This window comes from Erythrolamprus reginae, chromosome 2 (genome assembly GCF_031021105.1).
Source record: "Erythrolamprus reginae isolate rEryReg1 chromosome 2, rEryReg1.hap1, whole genome shotgun sequence".
NCBI classification, from domain to species: Eukaryota; Metazoa; Chordata; class Lepidosauria; order Squamata; family Dipsadidae; genus Erythrolamprus; species Erythrolamprus reginae.
In genome coordinates, this window is record NC_091951.1 from 183,058,421 (window position 1) to 183,086,193 (window position 27,773).

At 40.6% G+C, this 27,773-nt stretch overlaps 1 protein-coding gene across 1 annotated transcript in view; it reads right to left on the reverse strand.

Annotated features, from left to right (window-relative positions):
- Nucleotides 1-26,640, reverse strand: part of FAIM2 (Fas apoptotic inhibitory molecule 2) — a 53,223-nt gene extending 26,583 nt beyond the window's left edge. The window contains exons 1-5 of the mRNA XM_070736030.1: nt 26,369-26,640; nt 22,230-22,416; nt 5,516-5,616; nt 3,689-3,753; nt 2,838-2,891 (exon numbers count right to left, since the gene is read on the reverse strand). Coding sequence (XP_070592131.1) covers nt 2,838-2,891; nt 3,689-3,753; nt 5,516-5,616; nt 22,230-22,416; nt 26,369-26,383 — 422 coding nt within the window. The 5' untranslated portion in view covers nt 26,384-26,640. The remainder of the gene's footprint in view (nt 1-2,837; nt 2,892-3,688; nt 3,754-5,515; nt 5,617-22,229; nt 22,417-26,368) is intronic.
- Between the last annotated feature and the right edge of the window lie 1,133 nt (nt 26,641-27,773).

Genomic DNA, 27,773 nt, shown 5'->3' on the forward strand with positions numbered 1-27,773 from the left:
GTCAGATAACTCTGCACAATGGGAAAGATTATACTGCAGAAGAATCGCATCATAATTGTGAGTTATTGTGAGAATGCCTGTAATAAAATGACCTGTGATATTTCATTGTGCTGAGTTATCTGACTGGGAAAAGTTGATTTGTACCAGAACACACACACACTCTCTCTCCCTCCCTATCCCACCTCACAGGGTTTCAATCAGAGAATAGAGCTGGAAGGGATGGTCAAAGGGTTGTTGTTGTGGAGAAAATAATAGGAGGGAGGAATATTAGGTATGTTTTCCATCTTGTTGGTGTTTGTCCATCATTTTCAAAGAGGATCTTGACATCTTGGAGGGCGGGGGATGCCAAGACTGGCACATGAATTGGATTAAAGTGAGGGGGAGGTGCACATAGTCAGCTTCACTCTCTCTTCCCAGATTCCATCTTGCTTCAACAGCAGGACAAGAGTCGAGACAGTTGGAGATGGGCTGGGCGCAGTGGTTGACTAGGGCGTCTTTCATGTCTTGCCATCCTCTTAGCACACCACATCGCTTGCAGAGACTGCCTTCATGACCATGGTCCTATTCAAGTAGGTTTCATACTCTCAGTGCGCCAGAATATGTCTTCATGTGCTTGGGATAGACAAGTCTCTATCTCACCAAAGGTCAATGACATGGATACTCTCAACCTGGTTTGGCCAGCCTGTAGGAGCTGTTGCCTGGGGAGTGACTGCTGCGCATACAATAGCTATTGAAAGCCACAGGTGAGAGCTGAGTGACAGGTGAGAGCCAAAGGTGAGCGATCCACCCTAAAAGCTGCCCTAAAATGAACTGCCATAAAAGGACATGACGTGCTCCTACACCAGAGGAGCTGCCCTCCCTAAAAACTCCATATACCCACTTCATACACCCCATCTTGTAATGAAGTAATAAAGTCAGGATTAAAAAAAACAAATAAATAAGTCTTTTTGTGCACATATAAAGATGCTTACCTGCCTAAATTCTCTCTTCAAGGCCACTATTCATAGTAAAATAAATTCTCATCTTTTATTGGACCTTAATAATGGATTCATGGCTTGCATAGCTTTTTCCTGCTGGAATGGACTTTCTCTGTCATTTTACATGCCTCTCACTCACTCATACTGATAATTTCATTTCCCTAACTTTGATTTCCCCTTGGTGACTGGCAATTGAATATGCCAAATGATTGTGTGGCTGCAGCTGATCTGTAGCCATTCTAGGTACCTACCAGAATTTCAAAGCTGGCAAAGAGCTCACCACCCCAAAATTATTGTCATTCTAAGTTTGCATACAGAGCCTAGTTTCGATCAGGATCCAAGTGAATTCAACCGTGGGATTCGGCCAGTTTGCAACATTTCAGGAGAACCAATTGTTAACTTTCTGAGCAGTTTGATAAACTGGTTGTTGGGAGAAATCATTAGGGCAGAGAACTGTTTGATGAATTACAGTATTTGAATCCCACCATTGGGTAAAATGCCTTGTGCACGAGATTCCTGAATTCCTGGGTCATCACAGGGACTGATTCCACTGAAAACCAAAATATCCAAATTGACATTAAAAGGGTGGAGAGTAACAGCAAAACAAAACATATTGTCTTCCAGAATAAGCCATTCAATTCTTCTCTCCCAGTAGGCTCATTTATGACTGAGCTGAGATCTTCCTTTTTAAGATTCTTTCATATTGAAAAGCTGATATGATCCTATAATCTCTCCAGGTTTGCATTTTTCTTACATAGCTATCATCCATTTGTATCTAAATTTGCAATTAGAGTGGAGAAACACTTGTCTGTGGAGATGGATCTACAAGACCAGCTTATGCAAATCAATTTGAGGGGTTTGACCTCCAAATTAGGAGGAAAAGTTTCTCAAGACCTGGTTCTTCCATATGAGCAGGTCTGAAGAAGGTTGTACAAGTAGCTGTCTGTACAAGTTCTTCTTCAATTCCCTTTCTTATCTGGTCAAGTCAGTAGTGAAGGTGCTGCCGAACTACAATTCCCAGCATCCCTCTTTCACATAGATTGGAAATGGAAATAGTTGTTCTTCTGAGAGCCTAGATTTTCCAACTTGAATGAATAGTTGAACTCACATTGTTTAAATACATGCTTGTTATGGCTTCAATTGAGCCCATGAATTTGGGCCAAAATTATGCATGGGTTAAATATCCTTATGTACAGGGATGTGGAATGCCCTCTGTGGATATGATAGGATTAAACCTACATGCCTGGTTAAAGGTAACCCACTCCTTTGATTAAGTTAAGGAAATAATTGTTCATTTAAGCTTCCATTAATTAAAATCCTTTTGTTTGTCTAAGGTAAAAAAACTAATTAGATACTCTTCTGTTTATTTTAGCCATCCTGCCTTAACAGGATTATGTTTATATGCTATGTGTTATATAGCATTTTGGGCTTGCACACATTAATCGCTTTTCCATTGATTCCTATGAGAAACATTGTTTCGTCTTATAAACTTTTCACCTTAAGAACCTCGTCCCAGAACCAATTAAGTTTGTAAGACAAGGTATCACTGTATTCTCTATTTAACCTAGTTGCAATATAAATGGTTATTATGTGCTACATAATACATACATATGGTAACCAAACTGAACCCCCTCAAACAAACTGATAATAATAAATAACAATAAATAAATATAATTGGCTACCACCATTTTTACACTTTGATCCTGGTTGGTTAAGTTGTTCCATATTACCTTGAAAAAAAAATGAAATGAAGCTAGAAGGTAATTTTGCAAATAATGTTTGTTTCCTTATCCTATAAGGTGTTACGTTAACTTTGATGGCTGACAAACAAATAATATTGGAGATCAAATCTGTACTTACTAGGAAGCCCAGTACCAAGCTGGATTTGCCTGGACATATCCTTGAACTGGTTTACTGCAATGAAAAACACAAGAGATTAGAAGAATGAGATCAAAATATGGAGCACTAAAACCCTCGACTAAGGAATTTCAGTACTGACTTAAGAATGCTTTTATAAATTACCGCCCTGCTTGCATGCTTTCCTGCCTTTCTGATGTGCTAGAAACAACATACATTGATTGATGCTGGTTATGGCTATCATAGAAAACAAAATAGAAGGCTCACTATGTTTGATTTATGAAAGTATCAAGACAAACTTGGATTTTAGTGCTTGATTAAAAATACCTCCCTTAAGATATGCTGTGATCTGAATATTTTTAAGTGGCCTTCCTTAATGCTTCCAATGTGCACTAAATTGTGCACGATTGACCTCTCCAGGTTCCTAAGAGGTCAGTAAGGGGCGTACATAAGTGCACTAGTGTGCCTTTCATCCCCTGTCCAATTGTCTTTCCTTTATCTCATATATCATATATATTTTCTTCCTTTCATATATCTTCTCCTCTATTTTTACATATTATCTTTATATATATTACTTCATGTCTATTCTCTTCCATATGTATTGTGTATTGGACAAATGAATAAATAAATTAAATAAATTAAATTAAAACATGATTGAGTCACGCAGTATAGATGTATGGTCGGGGGCATAACATCAGAAAACTCTGCATGTCTAATTTCTCACCTGTAAAATAAGGAGTATGAGAATAGGGGAGGAGTAACATCAATAGGAAAATAAAAATAGCAAACCAGGGGGGGGAAAAGCAGCAGCAAAAGCTTTGTTGCTAGGCAGGGTTGCTGGGACACAGACTTACCAGAAAGTGAAGACAGCCACAATGCTGACTGTAACAAGGAGCTGAAGCAAAAGGATGCTATAAACCTAATATCAAAGAAACAGAATAAGTATCAGCCTGGCTAATGCCCAGCAATTATTCTGAGGATCTGATAATTAAAAAGCAAGCCAGACCCTATCGACCTAGTTCTACCACCCATTCTTTTGGGGAAAGTTCACATATTATACTGTAATTTCTTTAGACGATCTTGTTCTGACCATCTCCATGAGGGCCATATAATCTTTTTTTAAAAAATATATTTTTATTAGTTTTTGCACATTGAAATTAACATAAACAAACATAAAACGGTACACAGTGCATGTGCCCATCACCCGACTGACAATTCCGCCACCACCACCAACAACAATTACGGGGGGTTCAAATATTACTAGTTTATATTCTTTTATTTCCTTAGCTCTACTTTGCACTTGTTTATTATTGAAAGAGTGATTGGAGTTTATTTTTTACATTTTCGTCACAGATTCTACTCAGCATGTAATCTTTCACCTTATTCCATCGTACCATCAGCTTCTCCAATTTATTTTCGTCAAAATTGTTTAATCTTATTTCCATGATTTCAAAATGAATGTGATCCACCATGTACCAGTACCAATTCTGTAATGTCCATTTTTTAGACTCTTTCCAACCCAATACCACTACCGCTTGAGCGCTTTCTAATGCTGCAGTTTTTATTTCTTTGAAGTCTCTTAATTCTCTTTGTTTAACTAATATCGCTATTTCTTTTGTAATTATCCACTTAATATTTAACATTTTATTTATTTCATTCTGCACTTCCTTCCAAAATTTCTGAACTTCAACACACTCCCAGAACATATGCATGAAGATTCCTTTCTTTTGGCAACCAATTACCTTTCCCTTTCCTCTGGAAGTGTAAAAGTTGTGCTGGTGTATAGTACCATTTATGTAAAATTTTCCTTCTCATCTCTTTAACTCTTGTATTCTTAGTTTTATATATATTTTCTACTATTTCTTTCAGACAGTGACGCTTTGAATGTCTGATAGGCAGGAAGAGGACAAAGATGGAACCCCCCACCGACCCAATTAACAGTTCACGGAGTGCATTTATAGTTATAATTGGTTTAGTCCAAAGGTAGGCAAAGTTGGCTCTTCTATGACTTGTGGACTTCAACTCCCAGAATTCCTGAGCTAATCATGCTAGCTCAGGAATTCTGGGAGTTGAAGTCCACATGTCATAGAAGAGCCAACTTTGCCTATCTCTGGTTTAGTCTGTCAAGATTTATGTCTGTAGGCTAACAACAATAAAGAAACTACTCAGAAATAACTCCTTGTGTTATTCCTGGTTCTTGGGGCATGACAGAAACTCCCGGACAGAATCTATGCCTAACATTGCTGAGTCTAACTCAAGACACAATTCCAGGCTCAAATATTTATGTGGCCAGGACTTAGCCAAACTTAGCTGGAATATCTTCAAATTCCAGAAATTGGAGGAAATTGATGATCCAGATTTAAAACTAAGAAGCAGGAATTTTAGATGGCCTGAGGACTAAGGTTTCAGTGTAATTTTTAACAATTGTGATTTCATTTAGTAGACAATTGACCTTGGCCTTAATTATTGTTTCTGAAGCCCCTCAATAGGACTGGACTTTTTCTGAAATCTGCTTTAGCCTCTGATTCTATCTGATGTTGGGTTTTTGTTCCAACACCTGTTCTTGATCTTGCGCTTCCTTCTGACCTGAATAAAATGAACTAAGCCCTTGCAACCTATCATTTTTCCTAGCTACTGATTAAGCATTGAGTTTGGTTTGGTCTTAATCGCTTTGACATTACCTTCCTGATGAATAGCCTGCGCACATTCTGGTCATCCCAGCTGAAACTTGTGAGGGTCTCAGTTTCCCCTGAGTATCCACTTCCATAGTTAGGGCTAGAATCTGAAACAGGTAAAATAATTAAGAATTTGTTTAATGAAAAAGGAATGTCATGTAAGATGAGACTGTGCTCTTCCCCATTGAAATTTATTATCTGAATATTTATTTTACACAAGGTTTCAGGTTTAATATGAATTAAATTGAATTAACTTATTATCTGATTTTTTTCTGAGCTAATCAAAGAAAATATTGAAGGCAAATTATACCTCCATGGAAACCATGAAAGTATAGAAGTCTATGTTATGGACTGGTTAGCAATTCTGGCTGGTTTCAGCAGCCCAAATTCATTCTGGGATGTCTATCCACTACATAGCACAGCTTTGTACACCCCACTCTGCTGAAATTGCTTGCAGGAAATAGCAGTCAATCTTCTATGTTATGCTGGGCTTCACTTTACGATCCCCCAATTAAGTCCAACGTAGAAATTCAAGCACACACGGTTGTAAAGTAAACGAAGTTGGTTTATCATAAGGAAAATATTGTCCAAATGCACTTTTAATCAGCCAAAGTGCTCTCCCAAAACCCACAAGCCTTGAATGCTGTGAAAAACATAAAACAAAAGCAAAGCAGATAAAAGGCAGCTGTGAAGACGTCACAGCCACCCCCTTCAAGAATCCTCATGCTGTACTTAACTGTGAATTGTTCCACAAAGTCCTTGAAAAATCCTGAAGCAGTTCACAAACATCTTTGTAAATCCTGAAGCAAACCACAAGTCTCTCTCACACAAAATGGATAATCTCCCACACTGGCAATTTATTAGTAGCCCCATTAGTCTAATTGCCTCAGCCACAGGTGTTCTCCCTTGTTTCCTATAATACTTGTGCAGCTGTTCCTTCCTTGTCATAAACCTGCATCTGCGAGCATCTATGAATCCCTCCTCTTCTGAATCTAACGATGATGATGAGTGTCATGTCCTTGGCTAACAGCAGGGGAAGACATTTGGCGGAATTGTTCTAGTGATCTCATTGGTTAATTAGAGGAGTATAAATATCCTGTCAATGATGCTAGTTACCTCAGTTCTGAAGTTAAATAAAGTTGTTTTGTATCTGCTGTGGCTGTCCGGTGTCTTCACTATACTGGCGATGAGGATGGGATGACGATGGCTCACTAATGGGGTAATTAGCTAATGGGCTGCCTGTAATTACCTCCTCATCCGATCCTGCTTCACTCCCAGAATCTTCCCCTGACACAGAAGCTTCACTGTCTGAAGCTGTTGGCAGTAAAACCGGCCTCTGATAATGTGAGGATTCTCCCACATCAACCCCCACCATCCTTGGAGCAGGAGCTGATCCAGAGCCAACCACAACACTTCTATGGGGAGATTTTTCTTTGCTCCTATGGAGCTCACACTGTTAGAGGAAAGTCGTGCTAATTCGCGGTACCAAAAATCAATAGGCATCTAGCTGTAATGTTAATGTTCTCATTAACACATTTTATTCAAAGGCATATACTTTTGTGAGTTTCATCTCACTTCATTCCCTGCACAGGATCTCCTCCTTTCAACTTGTACCAGGGAAGAGTTATATGTGTTTTGGGTGTACTAATCATTACTTTCTCCCCCTTGTTGTTATTCCTCCCTTCCTTAGGCACCCACATTGTTTCATCTAACATCTTTTTTGTCCATGATTGTGTATTGGGTCTGCATTGTTCTACCCACCCCTGTCTCTGTGCAAACTCAAACTGCAGGCAAGAGAGCATGCTGGTAGAGCACAGAGACAGGGGGGTGTAAAACAATGCAGACCCAATAACAACAATGGGAGAAAGTAATGATTAGTACACCCAAAGTAATGCCTCATAACCCTACTCTACCCCCTGGGAGAGAAAGAGGCAATACGCAAAAGATAAAGAAGGAACAACAATTCCACCTCTTTGCATGACTAAGCTAGCAACAACTTAGTCCGATTCCCTGTTTTATACCTTGTTTCTGGGCTACGTGGGTTCTGTGCATTTGAATCCTGAACATAACAGAACTGCAGAAAAAACAATTTCTGCCAACCTGCCTTCCATTGGGGACCTGTATACTGCATGAGTCAAAAAGAGGGCGGTGAAAATATTTACTGACCCCTCACATCCTGGACAACTCCTACCCTCAAAACGTCGCTACAGAGCACTGCACACCAAGACAACTGGACACAAGAACAGTTTTTTCCTGAATGCCATCACTCTACTAAACAAATAATTCCCTCAACACTGTCAGACTTTTTACTAAGTCTGCACTTCTATTTCTACTAGTTTTTTCTCATCATTCCTATCACCCATTTCCTCCCACTTAGGGCTGTATGACTTTAACTTGTTTGCTTGTATCCTTAAGATTTTTATTAATATTGATTGTTCTTCATTGCTTATTTGTTCCCTGTGACAATCATTAAGTGCTGTACCACATGATTCTTGACAAATGTATCTTTTTCTTTTATGTACACTGAGAGCATATGCACCAAGACAAATTCCTTGTGTGTCCAATCACACTTGGCCAATAAAGAATTCTATTCTTATTTATTTATTTATTTATTTATTTATTTGTTTGTTTGTTTGTTTGTTTGTTTATTTAGTCCAATACACAATTAGGGTTTTAGTGGGTATATATCAATATACACATAGTAAAATATATGATGAAGGTTATAGCGGAGATACTCATAGTAAAATATATCTAAGAAATAATAGAAAATAAGATATAGGAATAGAATATATCAATGAAAGAATAGAAGAAGAGATATAGGAATAAAGGTATAGGAGATATAGGAGAGCAATAGGACAGGGGACGGAAGGCACTCTAGTGCACTTGTACTCGCCCCTTACTGACCTCTTAGGAATCTGGATAGGTCAACCGTAGATAATCTAAGGGTAAAGTGTTGGGGGTTTGGGGATGACACTATGGAGTCCGGTAATGAGTTCCACGCTTCGACAACTCGGTTACTGAAGTCATATTTTTTACAGTCAAGTTTGGAGCGCTTAATATTAAGTTTAAATCTGTTGTGTGCTCTTGTGTTGTTGTGGTTGAAGCTAAAGTAGTCGCCGACAGGCAGGACATTGCAGCATATGATCTTGTGGGCAATATTTAGATCTTGTTTAAGGCGTCTTAGTTCCAAACTTTCTAGGCCCAGGATTGAAAGTCTAGTCCCGTAGATTATTCTGTTTCGAGTGGAGGAGTGAAGGGCTCTTCTGGTGAAGTATCTTTGGACATTTTCAAGGGTGTTAATGTCTGAGATGCGATATGGGCTCCAAACAGATGAGCTGTATTCGAGGATTGGTCTGGCAAAAGTTTTGTAAGCTCTGGTATGTAGTGTGAGATTGCCAGAGCAGAAGCTACGTAGGATTAGGTTTACAACTCTTGAAGCCTTCTTGGCTATATTGTTGCAGTGGGCTTTGGCACTTAAATCTTTTATTAGTATATGAAGGTATGGGGAAGGAGAGACGAAGAGAACAAACTTTAATTTACTTTTGAGGCCGAAGTCAGTCACTGGGACCACAGATTTATTCTTCCAAGCTTTCAGACTCATGCTAGAGCTCATCTTCAGGGAATTTCTCTATTGTGGTCCCAGTGACCGCGACTTTAATTTACTTTTGAGGCTGGAGTGCATGGAAAATTCCCAGTCTCCTAGATGGGCAAGTTTAAAAGATGTCACAGGCGACAGTATCAGAGGTCAAAGATCTTATGAAAAAAGAAAAATGTCAAAGATGAATCTGAAAACTGCATGTTCCAGTTCTGCAGAAAGATCTGACCCACAAGCTGTAAAGTGGGATCAAGAGGCCACAAGGCAAGGGGGGTCTGGGCAGACGTTGTCCTCTTGTGATCATGCGAACATCTCAAGAAAGCAACAGCTTTACGATTGAAATTGCAAGAACTGCATACCAAGGTCATGTGTTTGGTATCACAGAAATCATGTTTCTGTTTCAACTATTCCATTAACATTCTATCCATTCAAACACTAAAAAAGCTAATCCTTGACTTACTACTGGGATTGGATGGTTGGAATTATGGTTGTTAAGCCAAAAGGATTTTATCCTTTTTTGTGGCAGTCATTAAGCAAACTTCACAATCGTTACACAAACATGGTGATCATGAAGAATAATAATAATAATTATTATTATTATTATTATTATTATTATTATTATTGTTATTATTATTATTATTATTATTATTATTATTATTATTATTATTAATTGGATTTGTATGCCGCCCCTCTCCACAGACTCGGGGCGGCTAACAACAATAATAAGCACAACATGTACAATCCAATAATAAAAACAACTAAAAACCCCTATTATAAAACCAAACATACACACAAACATACCATGCATAACTTGTAATGGCCTAGGGGGAAGAGCTATCTCAACTCCCCCATGCCTGGCGGTATAAATGAGTCTTGAGTAAACCCATTGTGCAAAATCAAATTTGGATCAGTCACTGGGATCACAGATTTATTCTTCTGAGCTTTCAAACTCATGCCGGAGCTCATCTTCAGGGAATTTCTCTACTGGAATATATGTTTTGGGCTTTCTGTGATTTGTGTTTTCCTGGTGTTTTTCTATTGACTGATTGATGTGTTGATGGCTAGCAATTGGCTGTCATTTTCTTGTGTTGCCAAGCCCTCAGCTCCTAAATATTTGATAGGCTGGTGATAATTCAGCACTCCTGTTAACTGACAAGGGGCCTGTTTCCCAGGCTTTAATCACTTCTCTGGCTGTTTTTGTGCTGGCTCGTCCAACAATCTTACTTAGCTACAAAATTGAATGTGTGTCCTTGTTCTTTGCAATGGGCAATGTACCCAGTGGGTGTTTTTTGTTTTTGCTAGAAATGCTGGTTTCTGGCAAAAGACCTTATAAATTACAATCACATGACTGCAGGATGCTGCAAAAGATTGTAAATAAGGGACAACTGCCAATTGCCCAAAATGTGATCACATGATCACAAGGAGGTGGGCAGCCCTTGGAACTTCAAAATTGGCTTGTAAGTCGCTCTAGGGAGATCTCTCATAATTTCAAATAGCTGCTAAGTGACCGGTTGTAACCCAAGGATTACCTGTAATGCTGTCGGGGTGGATGGAAGGGTTGGCTTTATATGTATTAAATGTCATACAAAGAACCCACGCTTTGTGGGGAGGGGGGCTACAATAGCCATAGCAATAGCACATAGACTTATATACTGCTTTGCAGTGCTTTTACAACCCTCTCTAAGCAGTTTACAGAGTCAGCATATGGCCCCCAACAATCTAGGTCCTCATTTTACCCACCTCAGAAGGATGGAAGGCTGAGTCAGCCTTAAGCCTGGTGAGATTTGAACTGCCAAATTGCAGGCAGCAGGCAGGCAGAAGCAGTAGCCTGCAGTACTGCACTCTAACCACTGCGCCACCATGGCACAAATACATTTTGAAGCAATAACCCTCTTTTATCACTTCCCTCAACTATTGGCATTTGCTAGGGATTCCATCTCACTAGATTAAAACTTATGTCTTTTAATGCAACTTGTTAATATGCAAAGGGTCTACCATAACTTTTTCCACAATTCTGTACCAAGAAGAAAGAGGGATTCTGGGAAATAAGACAGAGAAAACACATCAAAGGGTTGGCAAAAAACACTGATTAACTTCCCATATTGAGGCTCAATATTAGGGGGATCCACTTTCATGAATCACGTCTCAATATAATTGTAGGGGTGGTTGTGTTTCCAGCCCAGAACAATGTAGAGGAAGCCTAAAGCGGTGCATTGGAGATTAACATCACTATCATCACTACCACCACTAAGAATTTCCAATATTTTTAAAGATAAACATTTACCGTAATGTAATCTGTCATGGAACATAGCCTCTGCCATAAAGAAACTATTGTTTTGTAAGGTGAAATATAACTCTGTTGTTTTTGCTGCCACAGGCCAAGATAGTTACCACTGTAGAAAATGCACTATAATAATGCAGTGCAAATAACACTGCAGTATAACATACTCTCTTTTAGTTTCACTCCTTTTCCCAATACCTTCAAGCAAAGCCTTCATCTGTTCCATTGCCACCTCATGCTTGGCTGATAATTCTATTGAGTTGTTTGCTATCTGATCATCAGGGATCTTTTTTATTTTAACTCTCTCCTTTCAAATATATCGCGGAAATGACATTTCAGTTATTACAATTGGAAATCCTTTCTCCAGCAAGAGGCGCCCTATTGATGGCAGATAAGCAAGCAAGCACATGATATGATGAGTTCACAAGGCACAGACATACATTGTAAGACAGGTAGTCCTTGACTTATGACCATTTCTTTAACAAGCATTCAAAGTTACAACAGCCTTGGAAAAAGTGACTTACAACCTATCCTCAAAGTTACAACAATGTCTCTCTGTCTTTCTCTCTGTCTGTCTGACTGTCTCTCTATGTTTCTGTCTCTGCCTCTGTCTTTCCCTGTCTCTGTCTCTCTCCCTCTCTCTCTTCCCCCCCTCTCTCTCTCTCTCACACACACACCTATAGTCAGTAATGGGCAGCCAAATTTTTTACTGCCACACTGTGGGTGTGGTTTATTTTATGGGTGTGGCTTGATGGTCATGTGCCTGGGTAGGAGTGGCTTGCCAGCCATGTGACCAGGTGCGAGTGGCTTGAATGATCATCATTGTTCAAATGAACTGCGAAGTCCTCGACTTACAACCTCACCAGTGTCGCTCTCTGAAGTGACAATTTGCTTCGCGTTTCCTGCGCTCTCCTTCATGGGTTGCCCCCAGCCTCAGGCTGGGTAGCTAGGCAAATGGGGGCCGATTAGCTGTTGAGAAAAGTGGGGGGAGGAAATGGGCCCCCTGCAACTCTTGCCAGTGCTGGTGTCCCTGCTGCTTTCCGGGGAGAAGGAGGGTGGGAGGGTGGGAGGGTCATTTATGTTGTGAGCCGCCTCGAGTCCTTGGAGAAGGGCAGCATACAAATCCAATAAATCAATAAATACATTTCTACTGGTGGAACTGAGTTCCACCCCATCCTGCCTGCTGCCCACCACTGCCTTTAGTGATATAATCACAGCTTAGGTGCCTTGCAACCAGCTCTTATTTTCTACACTTGCAGCCTCTTACAGTTATGTGGATTGGGTTTTGTAACCTTTCCAGCCAGTTCCAACAAGTCTATTCAATTGGGGAAGCTGAATTTGCTTAATGACCACATGGTTCATTCATTCATTCATTCATTCATTCATTCATTCATTCATTCATTCATTCATTCATTCAATTTTTATGCCGCCCTTCTCCTTAGACTCAGGGCGGCTTACAGCATGTTAGCAATAGCACTTTTTAACAGAGCCAGCCTATTGCCCCAACAATCCGGGTCCTCATTTTACCCACCTCAGAAGGATGGAAGGCTGAGTCAATCTTGAGCGGGTGGTGAGATTTGAATCGCTGACCTGCAGATCTACAGTCAGCTTTAGTGACCTGCAGTACTGCACTCTACCCACTGTACCACCACGGCTCTTGATATGTGATTTGCTTGGTAAAAAATAGTGATAAAAGTCAAGTGATCACATGACGATGATTAATTTTATGACCATATCGATTAATGATGGAAATTCTAGTCCCAATTGTGATTGTAAATCCATACCGTCGGAAAACTGCAAGGGAAAAAAACAACAACCCATCTTCCAAACCAAATAGGCAGCATTTTGATAGCAATGGGATAAACTGAAATGGTGAAAAGTATATTTTCTGTACAGATTGGACTATTTTTCAGCTGTGGGTCAAAGGCTTTCTTTAAACAAGCTCATGAATATAATTAATCCTTGTGCAGATGGATTCCCTTGGCCTTATCTAATTGTCTGAGATTAACCTCCTTGACATCATTTATGATGAAAACTCTGTCCCTCCAGAGACAGATGTCTCTGCTGCACCAGCCTGATTTATTTATTTTTTTTGAACAGTTGGTATCCTGCTTAAGCTAACAATCGACTTAAGAAAAATATTATCCAAGCTTCTGAATTAAAATAACAGTTGAATCCTTTGATAAATAATCAGACTGCTACTACACATACCATATACCAGTGATGGCGAACCTATGGCACGGGTGCCACAGATGGCATGTGGAGTCATATCTGCTGGCACATGAGCTGTTACTTTAGCTCAGCTCCATTGTGCATGTGCATGCTGGCAAGTTGATTTTTGGCTCACCCGGAGGCCATGGGAGAGCATTTTTGGGTTCCAGAGAGTCTCTGGAGGGATAGGGAAAGGCATTTTTGCCTCTGGAGCCTGAGAAGGGCAAAAAACGGGCTTACACGGCCCACCAGAGTTTGGGAAATAAGATATTTCAGGCCTCCAGAGGGCCTATGGGGGTCCCAGGGGAGGCCATTTTCGCCATCCCATCAGGGATGGGCTACTGCCCGGATTCGAGGAGGGGAAATGCAGTGGAGTAGCAAAAATGGAGCTCCACCCCAGAGTACCCAATTTGCACTGAAAGATGTTGAAAGAAAATGCAGGGCGTCCTGCATAAGCCATGCCCACAGTGTGGTAGTAAAAAGTTTGGTAGCCCCAGGCATTGGATTATGGGTGTGGGCACTCACGCATGTGTGATAGTACATGCACAAGCACTTTCGGTAACCAAGGGAAAAAAGGTTCGCCATCACTATCATATATATAATTAAGAAGAAAGTTATGCATTTATTTGTTAAAAATCTGGCCTTGAGACAGAGAGAGAGAGAGACTGATCTTGGAATAATAGTACTAATTTAAACCAAATGACACCTGTAAAAAATACTAATCTAAATCGAATTACACCTGCAAAACATCAGCTCTATTAAAGTGCTGCATATCGATGGGCAATGACAAGATCCTTCCTTTTCTCTCTACTTGTCGTGAAACTGATCTCAGCTGAAGAGTCCAAACAGAGGAAACCTTTAAATTGAGGGCCATCTTGTAGGAGGCATAGATACCCAATTTAAAATTGTGACAGATTCAATTAATGAATTACAGACTACAAACATTCTATAAAGCAGTGAGGCGTGATGACTCCTGTAGAGTTTAGACAGATAGTTTTAAAACACTTTATCCCACTAGTTCAAAGTGGTTATCAACAACCCCATATAAAGCAAAATAAAACGAATAAAATGAAGTAACCATTTCAAGCACAGCAGTAATAATCAAAACACTACTCAAAAGGAATTGCTACAAAATCAAATGATATACTGTACTCTAAAAAAAAATCCAGTTTCTTAAAAGCCTCTCTTAGTCACATATGTAAGGTAGCTGGAAAGGGTATTATTCTACAGCACCCTTCTCTAGGCTGATAGTTTCGGTGTGAATTGGGACTACAACTCCTATAACTCTTAGCTTATAGGGCGACTCACTATACTGATTTCTGTCTCTAGAAAGGCTCCACTTAATATACCTATATCTCAACCAGCAGGAGGAAACATGGCAGAATTTCATAGAGTACATATTTTTTTTAGACTGTAAGGAATTATTTTTACAATGCTTGATACTCAAAAATGTTTTAAGGCTTAATGCCCAGTAGCAAATTTTTGAACTTAAGCTTGGAAATTGATCAACCAAAAAATTACAGCTAATAAAAGGTTGTTACTTTGCAGATGTTTCAACCAATATCCATAGTGTCATATTTTATGCAACAGAAGTTGCCAAAGCCTCCTTGGATGCTGGATTATTTCACCTGTTGTAAGAAATAAATGTTGCACTTGCCCTAGAGAAGGATCAGGCAGGTAGACCTCGTGAAATGAGCAAAAATATTCCATGTTATAGCTTGCCCTAAGCATGCACAAAACATGTTTCCTAACAAAACCTGCAGAAAAAACAATGGCTGCCAACCTGTTTTCCATTGAGGACCTGTATACTGCACGAGTCAAAAAGAGGGCAGTGAAAATATTCACTGACACAAATTGTTTCAACTCTTACACTCAAAACGTCACTACAGAGCACTGCACACCAAGACAACTAGATACAAGAACAGTTTTTTCCCGAATGCCATTACTCTACTAAACAAATAATTCCCTCAACACTGTCAAACTTTTTACTAAGTCTGCACTTCTATTTCTACTAGTTTTTTCTCATCATTCCTATCATCCTTTTCCTCCCACTTATGACTGTAACTTGTTGCTTGTATCCTAAGATTTTTTAATAATATTGATTGTTTCTTCATTGTTTATTTGACCCCTGTGACAATTATAAAGTGTTGTACCACATGATTCTTGACAAATGTATCTTTTTCTTTTATGTACGCAGAGAGCATATGCACCAAAGACAAATTCCTTGTGTGTCCAATCGCACTTGGCCAATAAAGAATTCTATTCTATTCTATTCTATTCTATTCTTCTGCCGGCGTGTCTCAACCGCCCGTAATTACAGGGTAATTAGTCCAGGAAAACACACACCACACAATAAAAGGAAAACCCAAAAGTTTTTAAAAACAGAAAAACAGAAACAGCTCTCTTTTTAAATGTCAAAGGGATTTTCTGGTACACACAAGGCACAGGTTAAATGCAGTCCAATTGCTCACCCAATAACTGGGAAATTGAGTCCAATTCTAAAGTCCAGAGAGTCCACACACACAATCTTGAACAGCAAAAACCACGATCTTGATGAAACAATGAATCAGATAAACTGCCTTGAGGCTAAAACACCAGGCTGCACTTTTATCTGTAGCTCTAATTACAACAGCCCCACCCAATCACAAGTGGCCTCCTTTTCTCTTGTAATAATCTTTCAGTTGTTGTCTCCTATGCATCACTCTATGCATGCGTGGATGTGTCATTAATTCTTGTTCAGAATCCAGGGATGATACAGATGACTGATCTCCTCCTGGGCTGTCTGCCAAACTCCCCTTTTCCCTGTCACTCCCGCTTCCTTGGTCAGAGGAGGCTTCGTCGGCAGATTCCATCGGGAGCAAAACAGGCCTGCGGCATGTGGAAGTGTCCCCCACCTCCACCTCCACATGCCTTGGGGCAGGAGCTGGGCGAGAGCTAACCACAACATCTATTCTATTCTATTCTATTCTATTCATTTCTATTCCATTCCATTCCATTCCATTCCATTCCATTCCACTCCACTCCACTCCACTCCATTCCATTCCATTCCATTCCACTCCACTCCACTCCACTCTACTCTATTCCATTCCATTCCATTCCATTCCACTCCACTCCATTCTATTCCATTCCACTCCACTCCATTCTATTCCATTCCACTCCACTCCACTCTATTCTATTCTATCGATGTTCCAACACAGGGGTGCCCAACCCCCGAGCCATGGACCAATACTGCTCCTAGCCTTGTTAGGAGCTGGGCCACCCAGCTGCAGATGAACAGTGAGCATGCAAGTGAAGCTTCATCTATATTTGCAATCACTCCCAGCCTTAGCATCAATGCCTCAGCTCCACCTCAGATAATCAGGCATTAGGTTCTCATAGGAGAGTGAAACCTACTGTGAACTGCGCATGCGAGGTTTCTATGTTGCGAGCTCCTCCTCTCTTCACCCAGTCTGTGGAAAATTTGTCTTCTGCAAAACCAGTCTGCAGTATGCAAAAGATTATGGACCGCTGCTCCAACAATACTCATCATTAAAAATAATCTTTAGCCTGTAAGCTGTTATTCTTTCTCTCCTCTGGTATCAAGATTAGTTACCATAAAGAAGACATTGGGAATTACATTTCCTGGTAGAGGGTCTTTAAACAGATGTAAAAGTTCTCTCAGATGATTTAATTTGCAGCTATGTATGCTATGTTAATGACCAAATAGCTAATGACCAAATGCTATGGGCATTTATACTTAGTAATTTATAATTTAGATTTATATGCCACCTAATCCCATGGGACTCAGGGCGGCTTACAGCAAGGTAAAAAACAATTAAATAATTAAAATACAACAATTAAAAGTACTTTAAAACCCTAAATAACTCATTACAATCATACTATCAGACATCCCAATAAAATAATTTGTCTGGGAATAGGGTGTCTTACAGCCCACAGGCCTGCTGGCAAAGCCAGGTCTTCAAGGTCTTATGGAAAGCCACTAGGATGGGGGCAGTGCGGACCTCGGGAGGTAGTTGTTTCCAAAGAACTGGGGCCGCTACAGAGAAGGCCCTTCCCCATGGGCCCGCCAACTGACATTGCTTAGTCGACGGGACCTGAAGAAGGCCAACTCTATGGGCTCTAATCAGTCACGGGGAGGTATGCGGCAGGAGATGGTCCTGTAAACATTACAGATATTAATAATAATACAAAGGATATATCTCAAGGTAGGAATCTCAGACACATATTTAAGGCTATCCATTTTTATCAATTCTCCAAATTGAATATTCCCACCATCTACTTGATATAGTACATTTCACATAACCATTATTAGTCAGGGAAGCAACAGGGTATGTAGGGAATAATTCTGATTTATCCATGTTATTGCTTAAAATGTAATGATAATCCTAGTGTTTGCCAGTAAATTGTACTAAAATCTTGTGCTAATAAAAAGATTTATATAGCTCAATATATCCTATAAAAGCAGTTTTTGATTAACTTAAATCACTCCCATAAACAGCTAAGAAAATCAAGCGTTACAATATGCCATTGTGGTAATAGTCAATAATTTTGGCCTTTGGGGAGTGGTTCCATTTTGCCATTACCTAAAATCCACTTCCCAAATGCCCATTTGTACAGTAATAGCTAAACTAAGAATTAATTGATGAATTGCATTTACTGTATTTCTGTAGGGATTCCAGCTTCGTGTTGGTTTTATGCAGAAAAACCGTCTCCAAAGGCATTGAAAGGCTCTAGCAGTTAAAAATAATAATAAAAACAATGAAGAGCAATGGGAGAAAAGTTTTACTGCAAAGTTGTCCAGTCCTCCAAGTCACTTCATTGTGATGGCATAGGACTGAAATCTCTAGGAGACTGATGGCATCTCCCATTCACTGTTGTCATGATTTTCTGGGGCTCAATTTCTCATCTTTAGTCAGTTATGACTCAAAGGTGTTATCTAAAACAGGTAAAGCATGCTTTTAATGTACTCTTCCCCAATCTTTCTGTTATCTTCCAATCCACACTGCTATTTCCCAGTGTCTACTTCACCATCCACCCCAATTGTCTTGGTATGTTCTCACTGCCCTGATCTTCAATTCCTGATAAGCCAAAACAAGCCAAAATTGTTTTCTACCAGCTAAATAATAGCCACTAGCATAGCCATATTCATAGCTAAGCTGCTTTTTTTTAATTAAGCAACCACAAAGGCTGGAGTCACACACAATGCCAGGCCATAATAATGTTAGTTTATTGTGTACAGCCAAAGTAAACTAACCACACTGGCTATTAACTAGGACAGGGGTGTGAAATTCAATTTCATCGAGGGCCTTGTCAGGGTTGTGTTTGGCCTTGGGGGTCGGGGTGGGCGTGGCCAGGGTGGGCATAATCAGTTTCATGTCACTCATGCGAGAGGCTTCTGTCGTGGCTCCATTTTCAGTCACAATGGCCTCCTGTCACCCTCTGACAGGGAAAGCAGAACTCAGAGGGGTGGGATGTTTTCAGCCGCAACGGCCTCTTGCTGCTATCTGCCATTGTAGGTGGAGCTTAGGGGGACCATGTGCTCCATTTCTGCTGGCAAGGGTACTGCAGGCCAATCCTTTGCTGTTTCTACAGCAGTCCTGCAGGCCAGATCTAAGCATCCCACAGGCTGGAACAGGCCTGCAGGCCTTGAGTTTGGCACTCTTGATTAGTGATGGGCGAATCGAACCCGCACAATTCGGGTCCGTACCGAATTTTGTGGTGTTCGGTATGCCGAACACGAACCTGAATTTTTTTGAAACTTCAGGCAAAGTTCGGGGTCGCGTTCGACGTTTAGAGCTTTGATGTCACCGGCAGGTTGCTAAGGATGCCAAGGGGATCACTTCCTGGATTCCATGTTTATTTTTACATGAAAGGACTGCCCTTTGCTTGCAGTGCAGCTACGGTGTCCTTTCACGTAAAAATAACAATGTTTATTTTTATGTGAAGACCTCCCTTTGAAGGAGCTGGGGAATCCCTCCCACAAAGAGATTCTGGGGGCGGAGCCTTGGCGTCACCGGCAGGTTGCTAAGGACACCAAGGTGATCACTTTCTGGATTCCATGGAATCCAGGAAGTGATCACCTTGGCATTCTTAGCAACCTGCCGGTATATGTGACATCAAAGCTCCACCCCCCCAGAATCTCTTGGTGGGATTTCTCGTTCGAGTTCGGGTTCAGTTCGGATTCGGCCGAATTTTGCTTAAAGTTCGTCCGAACTTGCCGAACCCGAACACCGTTGGGTTCGCCCATCACTACTCTTGATCTATCATAAGAAAATGACTTGTTCAGAAATGCTTCAGCGTGACTGTTTCTGGTATTCCAACCACACAAAACTCTTCTTTGATTTGCTTTTCTACACAGGCCATCTCAGATTGGAAACCCGCCCCCAAGTAAGGCCAGATATCCACATTCACATCTTGGCAATGTTTTGGAAGAATCTGGTAGAAGCCCTTAGGATCCCTCTCTAAGCTGCAGTGATTAAGGATAAAGAGGAAGAAGCCTCTACCTCAGGGGGGAAATGGTCCCGCTTCTCTCGTGCCTGTCAGTTGTTACAGAGTCAGTTGCAAAGGGAGCATGAGGCTCTGCCCACCTACCCACCCAGACGTCGCCATTTGGGTTCTTTTACTCTCTGCATATGTACAGAATGCTTTGTGCATGTACAGAGAGTAAAAGAACCCAAATGGTGGCATCTGGGCAGGTGGGCAGAGCCTGATGCTCCCTTCGCGACCTATTCTCCAACGACTGACAGACACAAGTGAACCAGAAGTATTTTACCTACAGTCATTTCTTCCCTTGCAAGATCTTCCCTCGTCTTCGTGATCCTCAAAGTATGCCCTCTCCCCTCTGCTTCCCTGTTTGATTCGGGGGCACCTCTTCCCTGCTTCTATTCAGAATACAACTGCACATATATCCATCATACATGCCCCCCCACCCCCAGTGAAGGGGTACCAAAAATTTTACTACCACACTGTGGCCGTGGCTTATACAGGATGCCCTGCATTTTCTTTCAACATCTTTCAGTGCAAATTGGGTGCTCTTGGGTGGAGCTTTTTTTCCGCTAATTTTTGCTAATCCATTGCATTACACACACACACACGGTCCCTGTCCGGGCAGCAGCCCACCCCTCCTTTGGAACATCACTTAGATGTCTTTCTACATAGATTCCTTCTCAATCCAGAAGACAGAATAACAGAGTTGGAAAGGGGTCTTGGAGGTCTTCTATTCCAACCCTCGACTCAAGCAAGAAACCTGTACCATGTCAGACAAATGGTTGTCCAATCTCTTCTTTAAAAACTCCAGTTGTTGGGGCACCTATAGCTTCTGGAGAGAAAACATCCCACTGATGGTTCTAACGATCAGAAACTTCTCTTTAGTTCTAGGTTGGTTCTTCCTTGGTTAGAAGAGAGAAAGAAGTGAGCATCAAGGAAGCTTCTAGGGTTTTCTGAGTAGTTTGCTTGCACCAAATGATCAAGTCTCTCCTTGTGTAGTTTCCAGGTGACCCATCTAAGGGGAAGTAGGAGAGAGGACTAGGTAAAGGGCTTTCTGTTGCTGCCTGCTCTGGTGATAGCTTATAGTGGCAGCAGAGAAGATAGTGGTACAATTTTCACTCCTTCCTTCTTTCCTCCACTGCAGCTTCTACTGAGGCCCTGTGGAGCATGAAACAAGGAGTGGGACAAAGTAAAATTCAAAGCCTCTTCTATTTGGGGCGCAAACCAACTGCTTCCCTGTTTGTCTAACACCATTCACCTTTTTTCCACTTTCTTGAGATCTCTCTCACTAAAAAATAAAAAATAAAAATTTTATTGGTAGATTGTAGGACGTTTCCGAGACTGTACGTTTCTATTTCTCAGATCACACTCAGAAGGCCAGAAAAAGGCAGGGCTGTTTTCATGAACACCAGAGAGTGGGGTTGAGCTTGAGTGACTCCTAAACTCTTTTTTCCAAATCATCTTGGAAGCTGGTACATAGCCTCAGTGACCAGACCCACCCTGGTGAGCTTTCATGGCTGAAGATAATAAGCTCCTTATTTCCAGTCTCATACTTTAAGTAAGGCAGGGGGTGGGGAGGGAGTGGAGAATATTTCAGAATAGTCAAGATGTCAATTATCCAAAGGGCTTCAATCGTATCACTTTCTTGACTTTCCCTCTGAAGACTCTTAATGTTCCTATTACTATTCCACATTGGTTCTTTTTTCATGCAGAGGAAAAGAAACCTGGTTGTATAGAGCCAGGGTGGAGCAGTGGTTAGAGTGCAGCACTGCAGGCTGCTTCAGCTAACTGCTAGCTGTAGTTCAGCAGTTCAAATCTCACCACCGGCTCAAAGTTGATTCAACCTTCCATCCTTCCGAGGTGGGTAAAATGAGGACCCAGATCGTTGGGGGCAATATGCTGATTCTGTAAACTGCTTAGAAAGGGCTGTAAAAGCACTATGGAGTGGTATATAAGTCTAAATGCTATTGCTACTGCTATTGTCCTGCAAGCAAAATGTTATGGGTGTGATTTCTCAAGTTTTCAGAGAAAAACTTTCTGACCTGAATTTCAGATCTATTACAAATTCAGCAGACTAACATTGGAGAAGAAGCTGCCAAATTTGGAAAAGCAAAGGAGGTTTATTTTGTTTAAATCGGACAACTCACTGGGATCCACGTATGCCCAAGTGGGATGGAGAGGGACATTCAATGGGGGAGAAAAGGCTCCAGCTTTCATCCCTTCTGCTGAGGTTGCCTCTTCATAAGTTGGTGGCACTGCTGGGGCGCTGGGTTGCTTTCGTTCGGCATTTCCCTGCTGCCCTTCAGAGGTTGCAGGTTTGTTGTTTACAGAGAGCTGCAAAAGGGAAAGAAAAAAAAGTAGGTTAATTTTTTTTTAAATGACAATTTTTCTTGTAAATTTTACCTGGATGAGAGAGATGGAGAAGAGAATCAAAAATAGATGAGGTCCAGGGTTCAAGGTAGAGGTAAGTCCTTGATTTACGACCACAATTGAACCCAGAATTTATGTTGCTGCCATATTTTTTGGACTATAAGACCACCCCAAGATTTAAAAGAGATAAGTAAGTAAAACAAGTTTTTGTCCTCTCTGTCCCCCCCTGCGCACTTTGCATGCCCCCCAACCCTCTGCGCATCCTTTTATTTTGCAAAAACGCCCCATTTTTCACCTTTTTTTCTTTTCAAAAATGTGGTGTGTAGAGGGTCTGGGAAATGGGAAGGCAAAAAATGAGCCAATTTTTCACAAAAATGGGCACACAGAGGGTTTGGGAGGCCTGCAGAGTGTTCGTGGTGGCTGGAGGAAGGCAAAAATGGACCATTTTTTGCAAAAACGGGGGGATTTTTGCCTTCCTCCAGCCACCACGAGCACTCTGCATTAAATGCAGACTTCTGACAATATATCAGCATTAAAAGTTACTGACTGAAACCAAACATAGATATTTAGCTTCCTTCTCACTGCTACACTGTACTTCATGGAAACAAAACTTTTCATAAAGTTGCCTCTCAATTATTTCAAGAGCCTTTCTGTTAGCCAATAGCAGTTGAATGAAGGCACATGAATAATGTAACTTTCAATTTGTTTATTTTATCCATTAGATATAACTAATGTCTTTCTTCCAGGATCTCCTGAAGCATTTATTAATGGAAGGCATCTAATCTGGTAGATGTGAGTCTCCAAATAATGCCCCAAGTATCAAAGTATCCATAGGTACTTCTTTTAATCTAAAATTATATTGAAATTTGCCACATAGAAACATAGAAGTCTGACGGCAGAAAACGACCTCATGGTCCATCTAGTCTGCCCTTATACTATTTTGTGTATTTTATCTTAGGATGGATATATGTTTATCCCAGGCATGTTTAAATTCAGTTACTGTGGATTTATCTACCACGTCTGCTGGAAGTTTGTTCCAAGGATCTACTACTCTTTCAGTAAAATAATATTTTCTCATGTTGCTTTTGATCTTTCCCCCAACTAACTTCAGATTGTGTCCCCTTGTTCTTGTGTTCTCTTTCCTATTACAAACACTTCCCTCCTGGACCTTATTTAACCCTTTAACATATTTAAATGTTTCGATCATGTCCCCACTTTTCTTTCTGTCCTCCAGACTATACATATAATCAGAGATGAGCCCATCTCTAGATAAGACATCTCTGGACCTCTTAACCAAAATACCATTGAAACACACTAGTCATAGATATCTAAACTGACTCTCAAAAGTTTTATATTTTAATTTTTGCAATTGGCTTATCTTTTAGGGATGATTAATCTGCCATGTCAGCCTTCAAGATCATCTTAATTTCTCACACACACACAAAAAAACCCCACCACCCAAACCTCTCAATCATAGAAACTACTCTAGAAACAAAATGATGGGAAACACCAGTCCAGAGCTTTCTCTACATAAATGTCTTCAGGCCAAGAAAATAACAAAATATATAGTGTGGAAGATTATGCAAAGGTAGTTGGGATAGGGGGTTACAGCAGATATCTGGTATTCTAGAAAATGGCAGCTTTGCAGGTGTAAATATATATAGCTTCCCAAGCATCTAATCTACTGTTGTCAGAATAATACTGCTGTTGATATTTTTCACTTAATTTGTGAAAGTGCTCATATTTAAATTTCCTAGATTGCTCTGTTCTATGAGGAGACTTTAAAAAGCTGAACAGATTGGATAAAATCCGATTTTCCATTGCCATGAAGTCATAAGAATATTTTATTCTATTCCTCCTTTCAGAAAGCCAACAGAAACCAAGGGGATGTCAGAATGTGTCTTATAGCTTGACCCCCAAAAGGGAAAACAATGGTTCTCTGTATGTAATTGAACAATTCCTGGTTTAGCTAAGGATGTTGGGATTTGCAGCTGAACAAAACCTAAGGGAAAACACAAAAATTACGGTACCCAATTCTTCAGCCAGTTAAAAAAAATATATCCTTGGATAGGAAAGCCATGTTCCCATATATTTCTCAAAATATAGACAGTACTCCTTGACAGTACTTCCCATATATTTCTCAAAATATAGACAGTACTTTAAATAACTGATTCAAATTAGAAATCCTGTTAACTTTAATAAGACTCCAATCCTACTTAGTCGGTCTAAAATTGTAAGCTTGTCATTCAGTTTGGGTTAAGTCACTACTGTCCATAACCTAGCAGCCGCATAAAGACAGACAAACTAAGACAAAAACTCTTTTGATTAAATAAAGCCCCTCTGTAGCCACTTGCAGCTGTGAAATGACAAAATTCTATACAGATTGTGATATTTAAACACGTTTTTAGCTCAACAAGCTGTGGCAATCAGTATATATTCAGAATCAGAAACACAACAAGAGGAAAACCCAGAACTGCGTCATTGTGGGGCTGCTGACACAGGGATGACCTAATTCAATGGAACAAGCTCTAGATACACACATATATGCACACATTCCCTGGTGCTCACCAGGATTACAATAAACCAAAATTTCCAGTCAGCAGACGCTTCGGAGATTGTAGTTCCCCTCCAGCCAAAATGACCTGCTGTTCTTTGGTGAACAGATTCTATCATTTCGTATTTTGTCCTACGTAGCCAGAAGAATGCAATTGGAATTCAGAATTTCAACATCCTCCAGTTACATTCTGTTGCCCAAGCCAGAATGACATAATTTCTCTTCTACCTTATGATAAGTAATTTTACTAAATTGTTAATTTCATAATTTGAATTATTTATTTTAAAAAGAAAAAATGATATATTAAGTTGAACATCTGCTATATATTGTATATAGGCCAAGGATTGAAAACAATGAGAGAAGGGGGGGAAGGGGAGAGGGTGGGTGGGAGGGAAGGAAGGAGGGAGGGAGGGAAGGAAGGAAAGAAAGAAAGAAAGAAAGAAAGAAAGAAAGAAAGAATTCAGCATATCTGTCTTAAAATAGATATTTGCTGCAAAATCCATGATTTGTAGCTCTCTGAGTGAAGATTTATGCCTCTTCCTGAATTACAGATCCTGGATTTAGGATCTGGCCACCTGATGCCTGGTCCTTGTGGCATTCCAAGTGACAAAATTGAGACTCCAGATGAAGGACAACATATAACTTGCAACCAACAGGATTTCAACCATTGTAAAATACATCATTTGTCCTATCCAAGAGTCCTGAAACCTATCAAGGACTAAAACTCAACAGACAGACAGGGGCATACATAAGTGCACTGGTGTGCCTTTCATCCCCTGTCCAATTGCCTTTCCTTTCTTTCACCTATCTTATATTTTCTCTTCCTTTCATACATCCTCTCCTCTAAGTTCACTATCACCCTCTTTTATATTATCACATATCTATTTTTCTTCCTATGTATTTGTGTATTGGACAAATGAATAAATAAATAAAATAAATAAATTCAATTAGATGCTCTTGCTAAGTTGCCACGCCAACAGATTTCTTAGTACTGGGGGAGAACCAAAGCAAGCATGAAGACATTACATCCCTTATGGACTCAAAGTCGCTCCCTCCCCTCCTTTCCCTGCTAAATAAAAAGAATGCTTTATAAAATTTGTGAGTAGTCTAGATTAAGATAATTTTTCTAGGACTGTTAAAAAACCTAATCTTGGTGGGCGTGTAGGGAGGCAAAGCGATCAACCCCATATTAATTGAACAATAAAAACCTCTTTTCCATCTGTACACACTGAACATCCAGGGAAAGCATTTAGCTTACAAGCCCTTGAGATAAAGAGGGTGATGGGACATTGATAAATCAAACCTAGAGGTCATTCAGCCATGTGAATGAAGGCTTGGGGTCCTTCTCCAGCTTGAACCTACCTTCCCCTGCGTCATCTTTTCCTCTCAAGTGACGCTCCTCTTTCAGATAATGCCTCTTCAGAGAGGAGGGGTGGAGGAGAGCTGATTCAGTCTCTTCTTTTAGCAGACAACTGGAGTAGGATTTGTTCTCTCGGGTCAGCAGCCGCTTCTGCCTCTGACGCAGCCCGCAGTGATGCTCCTACGTTCCAGCAACATCTAAAGCATAGTGTCTCCCCTCCGATGGAGCTGGGGCGATACCATTACCCAGCTTTTGAACGGGGGTGGGGGTGACGCTGAAGAGAGCAGGCTCAGTCCAGGAAGAAATAGAGAGGAAAGAAAGGGAGGGTTGTTGGATTGTTGGTTTTTTAAGGCTTTTCCTGGGCCCAATTTTGCAGAATCGCAGTGCGAAGGTAGAACCCGGCAAGTGCCAGGATGCAGGAGAAGGATGAGGTCCAGCATTTTGCAGCTGGGACAGGAGGGGAGGAGGTGGTGATGCAGGGAGAGAGATGAAATTAGATGCGCTGAGAGAGGCACCGCTTTTCTGTGTTACTAACAGCAGCCTAGGGAGCAATTGGCAGCAAAGCCCCAGGGACTATTAGATTTCTCTGGCTCGTGAAAAGCTTTGCTCATCAGAGACAGGGAAAGATGCCTGTTGCTCTGCTCAGTTCAGTAAATATCTCCCCCTTTCTCTTTCTCTCCCACTGACCAACTGATTCCTTTGGAGTCCTTTTTAAATGTTACAGCCATAGCCATCTCCTTTTATTTGTAAAATCATAGGTCAAACCCTTTGTGGCATCACCGACTCTTTTCAGGCAACCCACAATATGACTTGTTGCCAATCCCACAAAGCACATTGCATATTTTATTTATAAAATTTTTAAAAACCAGTTTATTTATGCATTTTCCACATTACATACTTACGTGCTTAGCAAACGGGATATTGTCTAGATCAGTGTTTCCCAACCTTGGCCACTTGAAGATATTTGGACTTCAACTCCCAGAATTCCCTAGCCAGCAAATGCTGGCTGGGAAATTCTGGGAGTTGAAGTCCAGATAGCTTCAAGTAGCCATGGTCGGGAAACACTGGTCTAGATCATTTTGCTTGTACAGTATGTTAATACTTATCCCGCTCCTAATTTCTACCTCCATTATCCAACCATTTGTAAATCAAATCCCATGTTCGAAAAAACTTGGTTCCTTCTTTTTCTTTCATCTTTAATGTTAAGCTGTCCATTTCTGCACCATCTTAAAAAAATGGAAATTACATCTTCTTCTATAGGTGTTTCCTCATTTTTCCAGTGCTGTGGAATACAATACAATTCTTCCTGTTCTCAATACATGTAATATTAGATATATATATTCTCTTTGTCACATTTTTCTGGTACTAAATATTTCTGGTTTAGAAAGTTAGCACCCACGCCTGCTA